Here is a 20,021-nt window from a genome sequence, read left to right on the forward strand (position 1 = left end):
GCTTTTGCTTGCTCCTCTTCCTGTAATTCCTTTTCCACTAAAACAAACATAGTAGTTCCTTAAAGCGTCTTGATAAAAATCTGCAGCTGAACATATTAACAAAGGAGTAATAAAGAATAAAAAGCTGACTCAGAGTACCACACCTATGAGGAACGGCTAAGGGAACTGGGGTTGCTGAGTCTGGAGAAGGCTCGGGGGGACCTTACAACTCTCTACAGCTACAAGAAACGAACTTGTATATGTAGTGAGGTAGGGGTCAGTCTCTTCTCTGAGGTAAAAAGCAACGAGATGAGAGGAAATGATCTCAAGTTGTGCCAGGGGAGATTTAGGTTGGATTCTAGGAAATATTACTTCACTGAAAGGCTCGTCAAGCATTGGAACAGGCTGTCTAGGGAAGTGGTGGAATCGCTGTCCCTGAAGTGTTCAAAAAATGTGTAGATAAAGCCCTTAGTTATAAGGCTTAGTGGTGGTCTTGGCAGTTCCGGGGTAAATGTTGGACTTTAAGATCTTAAATTTCTTTTCCAACCTAGCTGATTCTATGATTAACTCTCTTCCCTGTTTCTCCAGTCTCAAGATACTGTACACCTATAGCTGAGAGAACACTTTTTGGAAGAGAAAGCTATTCCACCAGTTTCCTCCTTTGGTAGATCTTGATATATTTGTGCAACAAGATTTTGCTTTACACTTCCCTTCCACCCAGAGTTTTCTCATCACTGTGTTCTGAAGAAGGCAGCCTATTTTTCATGCCAATAGCCACAAGAAGGCTTCGATGATACTGCTCACTTTCTATCTTGTATTATTTTACATCTGGATCAAGAGCTGAGAGAAAAAGCTTCTTGCTTTAAAAGAAGGAAGAATGATGACTGAACGTAATGACTGAAATTCAATGGGAATAATGGCTATGAGAGCAGCTACAATTCCCTGTATGTACTGATACTTTCTAGCACATGTTAAAAAGTCACTAAATTTCAGTTGTATGTAATGACAGGTTGAACCATCTGGTACTGTCAAACATTTCTGATTAAAAACTTTTTAACAGCTTTCAGATTTGTGCTAGGAGTCAGTCATAAGAAGCCACATTACCCATTTAAAATGCACAGAAAACCACATTAGCATCTCTCTTACACTTGCATAACATCTTTTAAAGAATTTATCCATCTCACTAATCACTTTAACTTCTAAACCTTGAACATTATTATTTTATAATCTTAAGAGAAACAAACTTGATGTAATTTTCACATAACACACATGGAATTATTTTTTAAATACGTGTGTTCTACAATTGCTTCCAGAGGAGACCTAAATAAAGGCTCACAGCCTGACCTCACTCTGTAGTAAATATATTAAAGATTTTAATACATGTAAGAAATTGACTGCCTGGACCTTCTTCGGAAATAACTCCTAAAAGTTACAACATCTAGCCCTGAAAATATTTTGGTCTATTTTCTGTGGAAATTATTCTGTAATTATATTAAGGTGCAAAGTCACTGAAGAGCTCATCTGTGAGCTCTTCTGTGCCTTAAACTTTATATTGATTACTTGCCAGCAGTTTGTGTTCCAAAAGGCCAAGTTTTAAAACATCAGATACTTGTAAGGGCTCTGAGCAAGGGTCAGCATCAAAATACATTGCTGTTAAAAATACTTCAGTATGAAGACTCAAAAGACATGTTTTTACGAGACTAATGTCAATGTCTTAAAGCAAAAATCCTCCATGCAAAATCACTGAACTGCAGAAATATAATTTTCTAGCCACAGCCTAATACTTTGGCTAAGTATGTGAGAAGCTTGAGGTCAGAGTTCTAATATGATTCTGAATTTTGGAGCCAAGAACACTATTACCCATAGTTAGGCTACTGCAGTTTTTTACAATTCCTTTTGCACTTTACATAAAACACAAATACAGACTTAATTTCAACATGTTCCACTGTGGGGCAAAGTGGGAGGAGTGGAAGAAAAGGGGAGGTGGGGGATGGTCAGGAAATCACTCTTATTACAGTCAGAGACAGCAGTTCCCGAGACTCAAGTTTAACAGTGCTGATGATTTACTTCTACAGTATATGTGACAAGCATCAAAATTTGACTGACACTTGAATACACAAGACTACAAGTGCTTTAACTGTATGTACACTACAAAACAAAACCATGCAGACATGTAAAGATGTGTCCATATAAACACAGTGGACACAGATTCACATGGGAGAAGTGTGTTGGTTATAAAAATAGATATAGTTCCAGTTACAATATATTACTAAAATCCATGCAACAGCATCTTAATATATAAAAAAGTTATAACTGAGAAGTTAATTACTGGATTATGAGCAAAAGAAAATGTCATTAACAGATTGCTTTCCCTTTTTTTTTTTCTCACCCCTGTTTTGAGACTTACCAATCAGGGATGATAAGTATCAGAACACTGTCAGTTTACTTGACTGAAAAATAAGTCTGCTTCAGAGTTGAAACTTCTTTGCTGTACTCTCAATCTTTGTAACTCTTGAGTTTTAAGTTACAATTTGCTCCATAAAAAATGACTTGTAATAGTGAAATGTTGCCCTGAACTGATGTTAGAGCAAAGCATTAGGATGACATAAATTAAACAGTCATGATCATAGTAAGCAGACTAATAAGCACATTTCTTTGTTTATCTTAATAGAAAGTATTTAACACTTTTAGCTACATTCCTATGAAAGTATTAAAAAAAAATAGCTTTTGACACTGTTCTTCCTTACCTCCCACTCTTTAGCAGCATCTTCAGTAGCAGATTCTTCACTAGTTTCAGGCTCTTCCTTCTTTTTTACCACTATAAACCCAGGTTCCCGAAGAGTTTCCCCAGTATCTTCTGCATATATCTCTGGACTCCACTGGATAAAGAAGACATACAAGTGATCTGTCCTAGAGAAGTCAAGTAATGATACAGAAAAGAATAAGTAAGGTAAGTTTGTGATCTTTAGGGTCATGCCTAATAGTTGCAAAGTATTTAAGGTTAAAATGAAAAATACTTACTATTTCATGTTCTACTAGGCATTAGAGACATAATTAAAAATATTTATAATGCTATTTTTTGGGTTTTTTTTGTTCTAGCTTCATGTAATTAAAACCAGAGACAACACTGGAGGAAAAAAACGAAACAAGTTGGCAATTGACTAGCTGCGCTTTCATACACAAGCATGGTCTTTCAAGTACTTCTGACCTGTTGGGAAATTTCTGCTTACAACTGAAGTAACTTTCAGAATAAACCACTGAGATTTTTAAAGTTTATTTAAAAAGAACTATATATAAAAAAAACCCCCAAAACAAAAAAAAAACATGAACAAACTGGAATTTAAAGGTGTCTGCATGGTTGTTTTTTCCCCACCCCTGAAGAAGAGCTGAACACTTCTGAGACATCGAACCAAGATAATACAAATTCAAAATTACAACAGACAAAAGAAATAATATATATATAAACTATAGACTATACTAGCTGCAGCAAGTACCAAGATTCAAAGTTACCTCTTTTTAAGTTACCTGCCACAAATGGCATAGCTCTCCAGTTTGGATGAACAGAATGCCCAAGTTGCCAGAAGAAAGTAATTTACAAACCTAATAAATGTCAGCCTATACTGTTTAAGTATTTCCTGTAGGTGGACAGATGGAGCATTTAGAAAAAGGATGTGCAATGAATCCACTAATACCTCCTCATCATGGAAAAGACAGCTTCAGAGGCATAGCTTTATGACTCTGGTTACCAAGAGTTTGAATATTCCTTATGTCTGTCTTCAGAGACATTTATAGTGAATCTACATACTTATCAGCATGTAGAACAGTATTTTCCACCCTCCTTACTAAATCCTTGTAAAACTGAATACCGGAAGTATAGCAGGAGATACAGAGCAGCAAAACCACTCAAAACTGCAGCTATAATTTTCATGTGCCTCTGTTAAAGGATGCAGCACACACATGTAATAAGTCTCTGAACAGGGTCAGTTATTCAAAGTCACCTCTGTTAAAATTAAGGTTCCTGGATAACACTGATGAACGGAAAAAGACAGTAAAAGAGAATAAAACATTTCAGATGCATAAGGCTAGATAAGTTCTATGACAAAGTCGGAACAAGAAGCTGCAGACTCCTCAGTCACTGAACAAGATAAATTTTAAAAAGGTCTTACAAGTAGGAAAATTAAGAACTTGAAACAGTCTATATTATAGCAGTTAAAAGTAAATAAAACTTGATATTTAAGGAATTCAAGGACAATCCTTCCCAGACTGGCTCATCTGAGATTAAGAACACTGAAATGATGTAGGTTTGACAGATACCTACTTTTTTTCCTCTCTTTCTTACCACTAGGTAACAAATATATCTGAGTTAACACTAAATATTTTGACCAATACAGAGTGGCACTCAAAGGTAACACTGAATTAAGAAAACAAACACCCTACTACCACACATGTGACTCTTTGTATACAAAAATTTAGGACACACATTGGATTCATAAAGAACAGATTACTAATTCCCTACACAGAGAGAGAGACCCTGCATAGGTGGAGAAACTTCCCAAGATCAGATACAAGCTATAAACTAAAGAACTGTTTCTTCTGAGATAGGTGATAAATACTGCTTTATACTGAAAATAAGTATTTGCTCTGCTGCATTAGTAAATGAACCAAAGAGACAGTAACCATTTTAATCAGCTGACCTAAACATCACTGTCATAGGAACATTTAGCTGTATTCAAATTAAATTTGAAATGAAAAGAACAAGCATATTTGAGTTGACTGTAACCACAAGAGCTCACCTGGTCCAGACAGGATAAACTATACCAGAATCAGTTTGACAGACATTTGGCTCAAGAAACTGCATAAACTCTGCCACTTAAGGGTAGTGGTATTAAAAAGCAAGTTAGTGATGCACTACCAGACTCACTTGTCCTTGTTGGAAAATTAAAATATTTTGATGTCATTTCAGTCCATTACATATCTCCATTCACAGTGAATACAGAAATCCCCAAACCCAACACCTACTGTCTTTCTTGTTGCAGCCAACTTTAAAGTATGAAATGATTTTATGTTTGTAATCAACCTTTGCTCCTTTAGATTAAAGAACCCCACTTACTTCTAATTTTCTTTATATGTTACACTTTCTAGGCATTAATTAGTCTTGCTGCTTTCCTCTGGACTCTCTCCAATTGATCCATATCTGTCCTCAACTGCAGTGCCCCAACTGGACATTCTATGCCATTCAGCTCAAAAGAAAAGATGGAAAAGTGACTTGATCATTGTGTGTAGGTATTTATGCAAGATGATATCCGATAGCTTTGTTTCTTTCTTTCCCCCCCTCTTCTGACAAGGATGCAATGATCTCCAACACCCCCAAAAATCACATTCAACTTGAAAACAAGTCACAGTTTCCTAGAAGCAAAGATTATTTCAGAATTCAAGATTTTACCAGTGAATGAACATGGACACATTATGTCTTTGAATCACTGCAACAAGTTTAGACATTTTTCTGATATATGCGTTTAAATTGCTTCCTGGAAAAGTTTTATGTTCCATATAGAAAGATAAGACAAAGGAACCCCAGCTAGCTCTTCTGAACTCAGAGCTCAAAGAAGTAGAGAGAATTTTTAGAAAGATTCCAAATAATGGGAAGCATGGGTAATGACAATAAAAACTTTGTTGCAGAACTCACTTCCTTCACCATACCACTTACTTGAATCTTTATTTATTTGCTACAAACACAAAGTCTAAGTAATGCTGCAAGAAACTACCAGCTGAACCTACATGTAACACAAGTACATCAGTAAGACTTCAGTAGTGGAATGAGATATTCCAGTGTTACATACAAACCAAACATCAATATGCTCAGTTGTCGGTCTTTTTTTTGTGTTGCTTTATAGACAGAATCAGTGAAGAATTCCAAATGGTGCAGGGTAAAAAAGCTCAAAGACCTATCGGAAAGTGTTGATTTTTACAGTCTGCCTCCATCTTACCTTTCTTGTGGAACAGCAAACCAGTACTCGTGTTTTTTATCCCTCTGTGCATACTGTTGCATTGATGCACTTGCTTGCGAAACAAATGTTTTTCTCATGGGTTTTCCAACCCTGAGACACAGAAACTTGTGAGACCGATGTCGCCTTTTTTCTTTTGTATGAGAAGAACCTATTAGTAAAGAAAAAGTAAGCTATCCACAAGGTACAAACCAAAAGTATTAGCCTATTTTGCATTAGGCAATACAGGTATACAGGACATACTGTAAGTTAGGAATAAGAGATGAGGTAACACAGGTAGTAATAATTACCTGTCCTTTCTTGTGACATAACTTTCATCAGCAGAACTAACTTCAGAGTACAATACATTCGAATAATTCTAACGTTCATTTCTGCTTCCAACCCCAGATACAAGTCCTTCATCCATGCTTGAAAGTATTTTAGAAGGTATTCTCCATGCATACATCTCACCACTGAATTAGACACCCCCCCCCCCGCTGTTAAAAAGATAGTCCATATACACGGCAAAAGACAACACGATAAATAAGTATTTAGTCTTGATTCATATGTGTCAAAGCTGTACATTAGTTACTTTTCATTTAAAAAAAGAAAAGCTCTGGCACTACTAATATGGGGTTGAGATGAATTTTAATTTATTAGCTATATGAAACACTTCAAAGGTACGAACACCACTTCAAGATAAAGTATACTGGAAGCTGTGGTATGGTATTTTCCCCTCCAGCAGTGTATTTAATCGAATTAATAGAATTACATAATGACCCTCAAGGTCTGGATTTTCAAGTCAGCACCAAGTAAAGGAAGAAGGCTTCTCAAAAATTGTTTTTTTTACTAGATTAATTAGCCAAATCCTAGAACATGAGTTCCAGCCACAAGAGACTTCTTAAAGCAAGGAAGGAAAATGTAAACTTAAGAGTTATTATGATCAGCTATGACAACAAAGAATTTATCCTACGTCTGGTGTTATATGTACATACAGATATATTCCAGTTTTCATCTTTTTCTTTAAAGTTCTCCTTTAATGACTACGCAAACTACGAGTACACTAAGTACAGAAGACATCACCTTGATCTAGGAACATCTCTACTGTATGTTTTCTCAATCGGATTTTCATTATAAAGTTGAGAGAACAGCAGTGTTGCACAAAATACTTTCTTTCCCCAGTAAATAAATATGCAGTTGCACATTTTAGAATTATGCCTGCAGTATACAGGGTAGTAAAACAGTCAGAATATAGAAACATAGAATAGTTAGGGTTAAAAAGGACCTTAAGATCATCTAGTTCCAACCCCTCTGCCATGGGCAGGGATACCTCACACTAAAGCATGTTGCCCAAGGCTCTGTCCAACCTGGTCATGAACACTGCCAGGGATGGAGCAGTCACAACTGCCTTGAGCAACCCATTCCAGTACCTCACCACCCTCACAGTAAAGAACTTCTCCTTATATCCAATCAACTTCCCCTGCTTAAGTTTGAACCCATTACCCCTTGTCCTATCACTACAGTCCCTAATGAAGAGTCCCTGTGATTTGGAAGTATTTTACAACTCTGTAAACTCAACGGTAAATTATCAGACTAAAACCCCAAAAGAACGCTAGATAAACAAAACACCTATTTAATAGGACTGGCACATGAACTTTATGGCAGTGTTAGATAATTATTCTGGAACTGATCTGATATTAGGGATTTTGATCCTTTGTGCAGCAGTTTAGAACTCCTCTGACTTAGAGCTCAGATAAGTTGGATTTGAACTTGAATACCTTAAAAAAGAAAAATGAGTGCGGTGATATTTCCGACTAGCAGAAAGAATGAAAACAATTGAGTCCTGCCCCAAATCTCAAAAGGGCTACTTAAGATGCTCTTTTTTGATGTGTTCTCCAATATATTTTTGTTAATTTCATACAGAATTTATCATTAAAAAGTATTTTACTAATGGCTATTGTGTTTCTCATGCTTTTCTGCTTTATATTTCTGCCAATATCAGCTAACTAAGCAGCAAACATACATGTTACCATCAATGAGATTTGAGCTTGTTTATACACACACAAAGCTACCATTACAATTTCTCCAAATCATCAACTACTTTTACTTCAATCCACTGGTTGACATAAGTGTCTGTAAGAATAGAAAAGAACACAAGGGAGTCCTGGATGATAATTAAAAAAAAAAAACCCACAAAAAACCAAAAACAAAAACCTAAAAAAACCCCACCAAACCCACCAAGGGAGACCTTTTTAGCTAGTCTGCTCTTGTTCTCAATTTGCACTTAATCACCTGTTCAGCATTCAGAACAAATAGATCATTAATTCCAAACTCAAACATTTAAGCTATGTGAAAATCAAGAAATGGTATTTCCCCAAAGTTTAGATACTTCAAACTCCCACAAAAGCAAGGAAATTCAAAGTCCCTGCTGTATGCTGAAGACAAAACAATGGTCTAAGTAAGTAAATGATACAAAACTCATAGTATGACTACTTCAGAGTTGTAGTCTAATAGACAGGATATCAGAAAGTGTTTGCAGTGTTTCAATTTTGTAATGAGGTAGTGTTTTCAGTCACCTACAGATAGCGGACCTGTCATATTTAGTCTTCGATGACCTTCAAGAGTTAAGCAACAGATCTATGGTTTTACATTGTCTACAGGCAAGTTTAAATAGAGCCAATGGCAGCAGAAGCTTCACCAAATCTATCTAGATTGGAAATAACTTATAATTTACCATTTTATTTGCATTCCACTAATACAACATGCAAGAACAACATACAACAATTCCAGCTGAAACTGGACTGAAATAATTGGCCCAAACCTCCAAAAAGTAACCTGTGCATAACTTTTTTTTAATTTTTTTTTAACTATTCTGCCCCCACAGCCTTCAGCAAGGGTATATCACCATGTGCAGATTTTGGTCAGCACTCCTCTGCATGCAGGTACTCTTCTGATTATATACGTATATAGTCTGTCACTGTACTGACCACATGAAAAACCTGCAGTCACTCAATGACAGAATCTTTAGAAACTGACAAAATAAATGACATAATACAACTGAACTACACATAATATTCAATTAGCAAAGAACTCTGAAATGTACGATGGATTTCTGTCAAATGCAGAATATACCTTTCTATTCAATACAATCTCAACTTTCAGTTAACATAATGAAATTTACCTTCAAATGTACTTCAATTATCTGTAATGCCTGTTACAAATATATTGTATGTTTCCTTTCTCACCCCCAAAATATGCACAATTAAAACAACTGGTTTATCTTCATTAGTAAAGATGTTAAGGCATCAAAACGTGACCTATGATTCTTTTTAAAAGCAAAAAGCAAAAAAAGAAAAAAATCACGCAAATACAGAAACATCTTTCAGTTACTTAACAAAAACCACATTTTTCGTAATAAGTAACTTCAACAGACTTTCAAGATAACTTCCAGCTAAGACCTGATTTTTGCAGTGCAGTGCAGGTACTCAAGAAATAATCCTAGTTGTTCCCCATATTTATAGCAATAGCTTCTTACAATCCAGCTGTTATTTATCCTGAAAAATGTCGTTCTGTATGCTTAACTTTGTTCTAGTCAGCATGAAAGAGTGACAAGATGCAAGTGAACAAAATTCTGGAATGTTACAATTTTAGTGCTTCTTGCACACATAAACCATAATCACAAGGTAGGCGTGCTATCAGCAAGATTCATTCTCTGAAATTCATTTATACTCATGTACACTAGGGTAAAAATTTAAGTGGCAGCCAACTGATTGCTAAAGAATATTTTTAATGTTGAGCTCTACAGTGACCAATGCATCATGGATCAAATTTACAAGCTCATTAATATCTCTCCTACAAAGATACTGTGCTTTAATATGATAATAAATAGGAAAAATGACAGTAACAAAGGTATCCACATTTTCAGTTTCCTGAGCAATATTTTTTCCCACTGGTTTATATAAAGTAACATATCTTAACATATCTTCAAACCAATGAGAAATATAAGCAATATGAAGGAAGATGTATTCTACAGAACAAAAACCAATAAAATTATTATGAGTTAAAGGGAGAAACATTCCAAATCTGAAGGTTAAGAGTGTATCCATAGGTACTGACTCACCTTCCAATTGCCCATCTCCTGATGTCCCAGTTTTCTGACTAGTCTGTTTTTGTGAACCCTGTTGCATGTTCTCTCTTTGTTGCTTTGTTTGTTGCATAGTGTGGGTCTTCCACAGTTTGCGGAGTTCCTCAACTTCTGTCTCTGACTCTTGAGCTCGCTCTCTTGCTACTTTTTCTTTGTCAGTTGTCTCTTTCTTTTGAGAGTCTGTGGAATCTTCACAACGTGGACATTCCCCTCCTGTTTTACTCTCTACTTGTGGTTCTTTTCCTAGTGAGGAATCGTGACTGTTGCCCCCTTCTGCCTCTTTGTCATGCTCTTCAATACTGTGTACTTGTTGTAAAGACTGCTGGAGGACACCTGCAATATTTTCACTAAGTTCTTTTCTCCCCTTTCTAGACATCTCAGCTCTTTCTGAACCTAAGCTGCAGGTACCAGACTGTTTAACATTTGCGACCATTTCCACACTGGGTTTTAAGTCACTGACAGCTTCATTTGAGTCTGAAATGACTGTTAAGCATTCAGCACTAGTCTGGTTTATTGTTTGGACAGATTCTGATGATGCTCCAGAAGATTTGTCTTGTCGAAGCTCATCTGATGATACAAGTTCCTCACGTATTGGAGAGAGTTCTGATTCTGTGAAGACATCTTCTGAAAGAGACTCCTCTGTGCTCCTTGGGGCAGTACTAGCACTGTCATTGCCTGTATCCTGAATCCTGGAATCCATTTCATCTGTATTGCTCTTTGCACCTTTCTTGGAATGGCAATGCTCCCTTAGAGACAGCTGTTCTACATCTCTGTTGAGCAAAAAGGAATGTTGTTATAGCAGGTGTTTTTTTACAAACTCTTTTCTTTACTAAATTTTGTTTAATGCTTAAAAAAAAAAACAAAAACAAACCACCAACTCTAGAAGTGCTCTTAATAAACAACCCTTAAGCAACCTGAAGCCAGAGCGTCAATAGTAAGAAACAAGCATAAAATATGTTCGTGTAGCAAACTTATGGCAGACCTTTTACCAGCATGACATAGATAGGACTTCCCAAATTAATTACATTACTTTCACAGGGCTTTCCATGAAACTAACAAGACTGAGATGCCTGAAGTATAGAGTTAAAGAAAACACCAAAACAGAGGAAAAAAAAAACAACAAAAAGCTACATAGAACCATAACCTGTAAAGGTAAAAACTGTCCATGATCTTTTAAGCTTTGCTGACCAAAAAGGCCAGTACAATTGTATAGGTCTGTCCCACCCTATCATGAAATGGCACCTAGCTCACTGATAAGAATGGAATGGCAAAAACCATCTAGTCTAACCTTAACTAAGCTAGTCAATGCAGAACAACAGGAATACATTAAGGCAGATCTTACCATTTTGCCCATGCGAAATACCTAAACCAGTGATCAGTGTCTTCTCCAGTCAGGTACCTATCTTTGAGGATACCACTGTTAGGCAAAATAGATCCCAAACTACTTGGTACAACTGAATGATTTAAAGAGCAGACATCAGATGTTGATAAATAGCGTAAGAAAAAACAAGCATAAAAGAACTTACTTTCCTCAACATAATCTTATTCAAACCTGCCTTTCAAAATAATCTAATCAGAAATTCTGCGAGTTTTAGAAGAGCACTATCTTTATACCTTAGTTAAAAAATGCAACTCTAAAAATTACATATCAGCAAACAAGCTTTACTCTCTCATGCATACGGACAACTCTACCTTGTTTAAAGAAGTCCACTTCCCTGCAGTTAGATGGTCAAGGTAGCCTGCAAGTATCTGTGCTTTATGAGCTGAGATAGCTAAATGTGGCATGATTTTTATTTTTTTTAAATCCTTTTTGGCTTTAGAGTTCATTCTATTTCTGAAGACAGTATAAAAATTAGGCAACTGACAGAATGAAACAAAGGTTTTTCATAAAGCTGTTCAAAGTCAGTTTTAAATGCCTACTATACTAAACATCAGTGACCCAAACTCACCCTGTCCACCCCTAACAAGCTATATCCAAAGGCAAACATGCAGTTCCTCTCTTACCCAAAAAGGGAAAAGAATATACTCTTAATGCCATAAAAATACACATACGTCTTAGAAAATGAGTCTTACAACCATTTTTAAGAGCAACAGGAGCTTAAGCAGCAACTGAAAAATTGTGAACAAAGATTTGTACCTAAAGCTGTTTAAGTTGACTTTTCTACTCGTGTATCCTTAAATTACTGAGGGATCAAACACATCTGTTCCGGTTTTCATAGTAGGGATGGGGCAGAGGAAGTGGTGTATTATTTCTTGCTATAAAGTATTTTTAAAGGAGACTATTGGAGGAAATTAGAATCTGTGTATACAGAAGATTTATTCTATACAGTACATAGAATGTGAGAACTTAAGGTGAAGCAAGTTCTCATGGGTCTTTCCAAGTCAATCTTCAATGATGTTCTTAGAACAGAAAACAGAAGAAAATGCATTTTTGTTAGTTTTGCATGATCAGCAACACAGCTACCGCTCATATTTACTCAAAGTTCTATAAACACTATTCTATCTTACATGCTTAATGAATCCTTAATTTTGCTGTCCACAATTTCCTTATACAGAGCAGCTGACATTACTTCTTCCATTGGGCACATGATGCCATACTCTTCACAGCCATTCTCTTGGACCAGAGGATCCATTTTATGAGGATCAAACATTATGTTATTTGGCGTCACTAGCAGCACACCATTGACTGTACCCTAAAATGAGAGGGAAAATACAAGGTAGTTTTTCTCCTTTGTATTTCAGCGTATTCTCCATTTTTTGTAGTAGAAACATGTTTGTAAAGCATTTTTATATTTAAGCAACTTTGTACAGTTTCTTGTGCTCTCAGTCATTTGAAAAGCATAACCATTTTTCTGGTGAAGCAAATTAATTGCGCCTACTTTCCCAAAAGAACAGTTTTAGTCCTTGTAGCTACTTAATATCTGGGTTGAGTAAAAAAAAGTGTTTGTTTACAGAATTAGATGTTAATTCTGCTCACGGTGATATACTTCAGGAAAATGGAAGTGAAGCTACCCAACTACCTATTTCCTTATACTTTAAGCCATGTTCTTCTCCACTGTAAGAGAATTACTTATGAGAGATACTAACCTAAGGAACAAGCAGATCTCATGCCCTCATCACAAGAGAATCATTTAACAGTATGGCTACAGGGAAGTTTGTCACAGTTTAATCACTTGCTAACTGTTTGCATCACATCTAAGAAACAAGTGGTCTGAGAATCCAAAGGAAAAACCGATTAAAAAGTATGCTTATATAAACATATATATGAATATATGATGATCCATCTACCTATCAGTAACTAAATTTCACTCTGTGTTTATGGTTTAAGTGTACTTTACTTTTACATCCCATACAGCAACAGTAAAACCTGAACGTTTAAATACCTTCCCATCAGTGATGTACTTGCAATTGATTTTTAGAAATTTCTCTGTAAAAGCTTCCTCCTCTTCGGAGGTGGACGATACCACTCGTGTAGGACGAACACATGGGTGCGCTGGTGAAGCAGCTGACTCTTTCCTTTGGACTCCATCTGGATCCTGTAAGGGAACATTAAAAAAAATAAACTTATCAACCTGCCTTTTTTAATATTAGCTTTAAGAGATTTTGTTGTGTAATTTTTCTTATTCTGGTTTGACATAAAGAAAATTTAAAAATAGGGTCCAAGTCCACTGCAGTTTAAAGGACTGCTCTGACAGTTTATGCAATCAGCAAAGCACAGCTCAACAAGCCCATAAGAAATGCAAATTGACAAAGGTATGCAGAACCAACTTGGAAATAAGCAAAACAGTGATTAGAGCTCACATAAAGAAGCCACCCAGTGTCACATGCAAGATTTGAGCAGAAGTTAGCAGAAAAGGTTATTTTCTAACTTCAACAGAAGTCCTACTAAACATTCCCTATTTACTTTCCATAATATTACTCACTACTTTGTTGCAAGGTCAGCAAGCCCAACCTTTTATTCAAAGAAGGCTTAAGCATACATTACATTACATTACATCATATCATGTTGCTCATAACCTTTCCAGCTGAGTTTAAGTCTTCAAGGCTGGAGATTCTACAGCCTCTCCAAGGAACCTGCTCCAGCATTTAACCACCCTCACTGTGAAAGCAATTTTCCTGTCATTTAACCAGGACCTCTTCTGCAGAAACTTAAAAGCTGTTGCTACCCACTGTTTTATTATAAACCTCTGAACACCCCAAACACTTCTCTCTCACCTGTCAGGTAGTACATACACAGAAATGAGGCTGTCCGTTAGTATTTTCTTCTATAGACTAAAACCGCCCCAACCGTCGTCAACCCTTGTGCCTGATGTTTCCATTCCCCGATTTCCTAATGGCCCTCCACTGACCTGTCTCCATAATGTCAATCTTTATCTTGTACTGGAGGTGCCAGAAGTAGACACAATATGGCAAATACAGCTTCACGATCCCCCCAGACAGGAGAATAACCATTTCCCTCAACCTGCTGGCTTTCCTCTTTCATCTGCCACATGATGTATGATTAGCCTTCACCATCTCAACTGAATGCTGTTCAGTATCTCCACCAGGACACTACTCCTCAATCTCTGCTAGCCAATCCTTACCTTGTACTGCTACATGAGGTTCTTTCTGTCCCAGGCAGGTCTTGGCTGTTGTTGAATTTAATGAAATTTCTGTTACTTCATCTCTCCAGACTTTTGTCCCTTTGATGAGCAACCTTTGCCCTTCCCTCCAGCACACTGCCCACTTTCCCTAATTTTTGCTCCCCACTCCTGCCCCCACCCCAGCTTGCTGACAGTGTGTTCTGTCCTGTGTCCCATTATTCCATTATTCAGGTCACTAATGAGCAGATTATCAACAATATTCGCCCAATAGGGACTATACTGGACTATAAGGATTTGCAATTGTCCACCATCACAGAAAACAACAACAAAAAAAAACCCAAAACCCAGCTACACACACAAATGTTGAATCCCTTTGAGCCCAAAGATACAGCCAATTCTTCCAGCCCATCTTGTAGTCTACCCATTCAGTTCACATTTCCCCAGTATGTAACAAGGTTACTTTGGGACAGTGACCTTCCTGCGCAGGTAACAGGAAGAGTTATCTATGTTGCTGTCTAACAGTACATCCTCAGTAGTGAATATGGAGCCTTACAAGGGACAGGACAGACAGTGAAACAAAAGCTACATGTATAGTAGACAGACTGCACCAAATCCCATTTTATAGTCACAGCAACCCTGTCTTGGAGCTTAACCAACATCTAAAGACTCCCACTTCATACATAATTGCTACTTTTAGTTACTAATAAAATATTACTACTTGTTAAAAATGTGAACTTCTATGTTTCCTTTTGTTTTCTGCTTTTCTGTTCAGTTCTAGGCACTAGTACAGACTGAAGTTAAATACCTTTAATCACATTCAGGAACATTATACACAGCTTTTTTTCAGTTCATCTCTGGCACTAATGTAGACTTTGTTTGCGTTTTACAATTTTAGTTAGAAAGCAAAAAGTCCAAAGCATCTTTGAGAACACTGACTTGAATTTTACCGATAAAGCTAAAAACTGAACTTCCTAGAAACGATTTATCATTCTATATACGCCTTTCTCCTAAAAGTTATGTGGTCACCTTTGTGATTCAAATAACAAGCGGCTGCAGGAATCCTCAGCTGATATCCAAGTCCACTGTGAACAAGCCATCTTTTTCTCATTTATATTGCCATGCAATATACAACAGGAATAACACTCGTGGCAGACTTTCAAATTTAATGATGACTCCCTTGTCACTACATATTATTTTCAAATGGATTTTTAAGTTTTATAGGCAATAGCAATGCAAAAAAAAAAAAAAAAAAAAAAGCCCAAAAATTAACAGGGCTCATGCAGGTCTTACATTAGCCATGTCTTGATTTGTATTTAACCCATATGGTTGTGTTAAGCTACTCTAGTGTGTGATAAAACAGAAACAAAAGAACATAGTATATAATAATTTCTATCTCACCTCAATAGAGGTTCAGTTGTTCATTAGCCATCTTATTCAATTTCTAGCAAGAACGCATCAGTTTAAATGATCATAGCACATAGAAGACCCTTTACATTATGCAGGTAGCATAATACAGCCTCTTTACCTTGAAATGGGCTTAAATTTAAACTGTACATCTGGAGTCAAAATTGAAGGAGAGTCTGACAGATAATCAATACAGAACATAAGAGAATGTATGCTCTCATTCATAATGACAGCAATCAGCAAAGAGAGAAGAGAAACACAGAAAACAGGTGCTAGGATTAAGAACAAAACTTTACAGCCTTAACTGCTCAAATAGAACATGAGCACCTTTTCTGTTGCTAGAAAGACTGTTTGAAAAGCAAATACAAACACAGAGTCCAGGCTGACGAATGCAAGTGATTTCCATTCTTTGCTTTCTTTTGACAAACTGTATCTACAAACATCCTTTCCCTCATTTCATGTATTTTGAAAGACCTCAGAAACAGACACTTCCATAATCACTTTATTACATCTTGTCACATTGCTCATGTTTTACTTTCCCTGAAGCATTTCAAAACTACTTGTAGTAACCCACAACATGTAACAACATGCACAAAATAGTTTTGCAACACCACAGTGTGTCAGTTAAAGACATATAACACTCAAATTGTTCCTAACATTGAACTGCTGACACTAGACAAAACATAGGAAGAGTTTAACTTCTAAAAGATTTTAATCTAGTTGGTTTCTTCTACACTTTCAAGCTTTTATCTATTATATGCATGCAGTCAAAGTTTCAGCTAAATTACAGGTATGGGTGCACAATTAAGCCTCCTTACCTACTACATGCAAACAAGCATATACAAAATAATGCACAAGAACAAGCATAAGGTATTTTTCTGATATGGGATCTAGTGCATTATAGGAAGAGCTCTGATTTCTAGTAGTGAAACTATTTTCCTTTGACTAACTTCTCATGACATAGGCTATATGGGTAGGTTTATTCTAATATTTAGTTATTCCAAGACTGATACAGACAAAAGTGTTCTTGCAGACTAGTCTGTTTACTGTGCTATAGAACATTCAGTTTGCCATAAAACATAAATGAAATTATTCAATACAAATGACAGTAGACATATTATGGGAACAGGAATAGCAGGCTGGAGTAGTCTACTGGAATAGACATTTGACACCTTGCCAGAGCACTATGAAGAAAGCTTGGGTTTTGAGAGAAAAGACAGCATCTGGGAAAAGAATAGTAGTAACAGATAAAGAAACATCTGAATAAGGTCATAATTGCACAAACTGCAGAGAAGCTCAGGCTCCAATACTGCATATCCTGCTTAAGAGTCCTCCCCATAGAATTCTGTTGACAGCAAGCCAGTGTTCCTGGAAAGACATACTTATTATACGAAGCTAGCTCCTAGCTAAGAATCTACATTCAAGCTGAAATACAGAGCAGCTTTGATGACTGACTAATTTTAGTATTAGAAGAAAAAAAAAAAAAATCTACAAAGGCAGAACTACTGAATAAACCTTTCACTGAAACTGGCTTCCTCCCCTCCCCATTTACTTTATTTTGCTAAATGAAATCAGAGAACCCCCACTCGCACTGCTAAAGGAAGCAGGGGGAGCCTTTTTCTTTTAGCTGTTTTGAGTATTCTTGCCCATGTATCACTGCTACAAAATCTCAGTAAGATTAGAGACAAATTTTTAAGTAGTTCTGAAAAGTAACAAATTCAGAAATGCAAGAGGAACTAGTATTTAAGATTTCATCATGCAAGGATAGCAATTTGCTACAGTTTGCCTTCAAAGCAGTTTTCACACAGAAAACTGTCATTTACAAAAACTAAAAGCTTGTATTTAATTCTAAAAAGGTACTATTTTACTTTTCAACTTAGCATTGTTAAATACTTTCTCCACAGAATGAAAGGATAGTATAAGAAGAAAGCATACCACCTGTAACATTTCTCTTGTAAGGGAAAATTAATTTCAAGGACAACAGGTATACCTACATTTACTGTAGCCTTGTCAAGCTCTGCTTCGGAAGATGTAGGTGATAGGGGACTTATAGGACTTAGAGAGGGGGAGCTGTCCACACTAGAAATGTAGTCTGGGTCAGGAACATACAAAATCTATAAAGAAGATATAATGTAGTTAGAAGTTATGCTTTCAGTTTTAAAGTTCCCAGCAGTTCAGGTGTGCATTTCCTACGCTTTCTCAAAATAAGCTATACAAAAGTCATTCCCACTCCTATTGACAGAAGTTATGAGTTGAGGGAATACACATCACACTAAATACTACTAAATTTTAGCTTTTAAAGTTTTTTAAAGCAGTTATCTTGAAATAAGATTGATTTTTAGTCATTAAAGATTGACTTCAGTTACAATAGCAGAAAAAGTTCACATAGATAGCACTAGAAGTATACAGCTGCATGGAAATACCCAATACAGTGTTCAAGGAAGACCTGCCCTATTATTTCTCTCACTATTTCTCTGCTATTTGAGCAACCAAGAAACAGACTGGGGAACAAGTTCATAGACACAGCTATTAGCACTAGAGGGGGGGAGAAATGACAAAACCAAACCAAAATCCCCAAATCGAACAAAAGAAACAAAAAACCACCAACAACAAAAAATTAAACCAACCCATAACAACTGTAGTTATTCACCCCTCTTACATACATTATTTCGGCCATGGTAGGCTTTCAAGTTACCTAGACTGTTTTGCAATTAGAAATAAATACTGGATGTTTTCAAAGGGCTAATAGTTTTCACTTGTTTCCAGGCCTGGCTTTCAAAAGACAAGTGAAAAATGAAGGCAAAAGCAGGAAATAAAAAGGATATAAGCAATAGTGACCTCTAAGAAGTGAATGAAAGTTCATATACTGCTGGTAGAGATGGCAAATTTTCAGACTGGAACAGAAACATTATTTGGTTTATTAAAATAGAACTGCAGGCAGTAGTATGCAGTTAGGAATGCTGTTTGTAAGTTGTGGCATGAATTTGTCTTCCAAGTTGGTAAACAGCCTGGTACATTTAAAGTAACAATTTAGCTTGTACCCAAGTGTTATTATGCCATTAAGTATATTTAGTTTTAAAAGTCCTCTGATCTTATTTAAGAGAGAAAGAAAGCTTCATGAGATGTTCCCCTTCTAGGCAATTAATAGGCATAAGGAATGCACAACCTAGAGAAAAATTAAAAACTCTTTTACAGAGCCAATAGGAAAACCAGTAATAGAAGTAGTTTAACACTTCCGCTGGTAGAGATTAGAAACAAAAGGAAACCGGTCTTTGTTGGATAAATAACATGTATAGTGTAATACCTGTCCAGGAACGACTGCTCTGGAGAAAAGCTTATTTAACTGAACCAGCTCATTGGGTGTTGTATCAAATTTCAAGGCAATACTGTTTAAAGTATCTCTTGATTCCACCTGTATTAATTGGGAAAACAAAAAGAAAAACAAACCTGTAAGAAGTTAGTTCAAATAGTGGCTTACGAATTTTATCATGTGTAGATTTACCAGGATTTTGATGAACTGTAAGTCTTCATGACTGTCATTGCCTACCCCGCCACCCCCAAAAAACACAAAAATAAAATCAAAACCAAACAAACAAAAAGAACAACAAAAAAACCCACCCCAAACAATCACAAAACTGAACTACAAAACCCCACAAGAAACTAAGCTCCCAGAAATATACCTACCCCTAAACATGAGGATACTAGCACAAGACACCTGCCTTCCCACTATGCTTCCCTGTGGCTAGAAGTGTCGGTCACACATACTGAGCTGTAGGCTCAGCTACTGCACTAGAACTTCAGGTCTATAAATTCATTTCTGGGTACAACTGGACCAACACACAATTGTCTGGTTACACAGAACCCTTCATTCCCCAAAACCTCAGATTTTCACTTACAGAAAAGCTGAGGCAATTTCTAAATGCAAAC

General features: G+C 36.4%; 1 protein-coding gene across 6 annotated transcripts in view; it reads right to left on the reverse strand.

The window, feature by feature from the left end:
* Nucleotides 1–20,021, reverse strand: part of OXR1 (oxidation resistance 1) — a 218,297-nt gene that overhangs the window by 28,949 nt on the left and 169,327 nt on the right. For 4 of the 6 annotated variants that reach the window (XM_031050633.2, XM_031050631.2, XM_031050632.2 and 1 more), the window contains 7 exons: nt 19,399–19,506; nt 18,089–18,208; nt 13,491–13,643; nt 12,616–12,800; nt 10,084–10,877; nt 5,967–6,135; nt 2,727–2,889 (listed from right to left, as the gene is read on the reverse strand). In XM_031050633.2, the coding sequence (XP_030906493.1) occupies nt 2,727–2,889; nt 5,967–6,135; nt 10,084–10,877; nt 12,616–12,800; nt 13,491–13,643; nt 18,089–18,208; nt 19,399–19,506 (1,692 nt within the window). The remainder of the gene's footprint in view (nt 1–2,726; nt 2,890–5,966; nt 6,136–10,083; nt 10,878–12,615; nt 12,801–13,490; nt 13,644–18,088; nt 18,209–19,398; nt 19,507–20,021) is intronic. The other 2 variants (XM_031050634.2, XM_031050635.2) reach the window with 1 other exon arrangement.

The sequence above is a fragment of the Melopsittacus undulatus genome, chromosome 1 (assembly GCF_012275295.1).
Source record: "Melopsittacus undulatus isolate bMelUnd1 chromosome 1, bMelUnd1.mat.Z, whole genome shotgun sequence".
Taxonomy (NCBI): domain Eukaryota; kingdom Metazoa; phylum Chordata; class Aves; order Psittaciformes; family Psittaculidae; genus Melopsittacus; species Melopsittacus undulatus.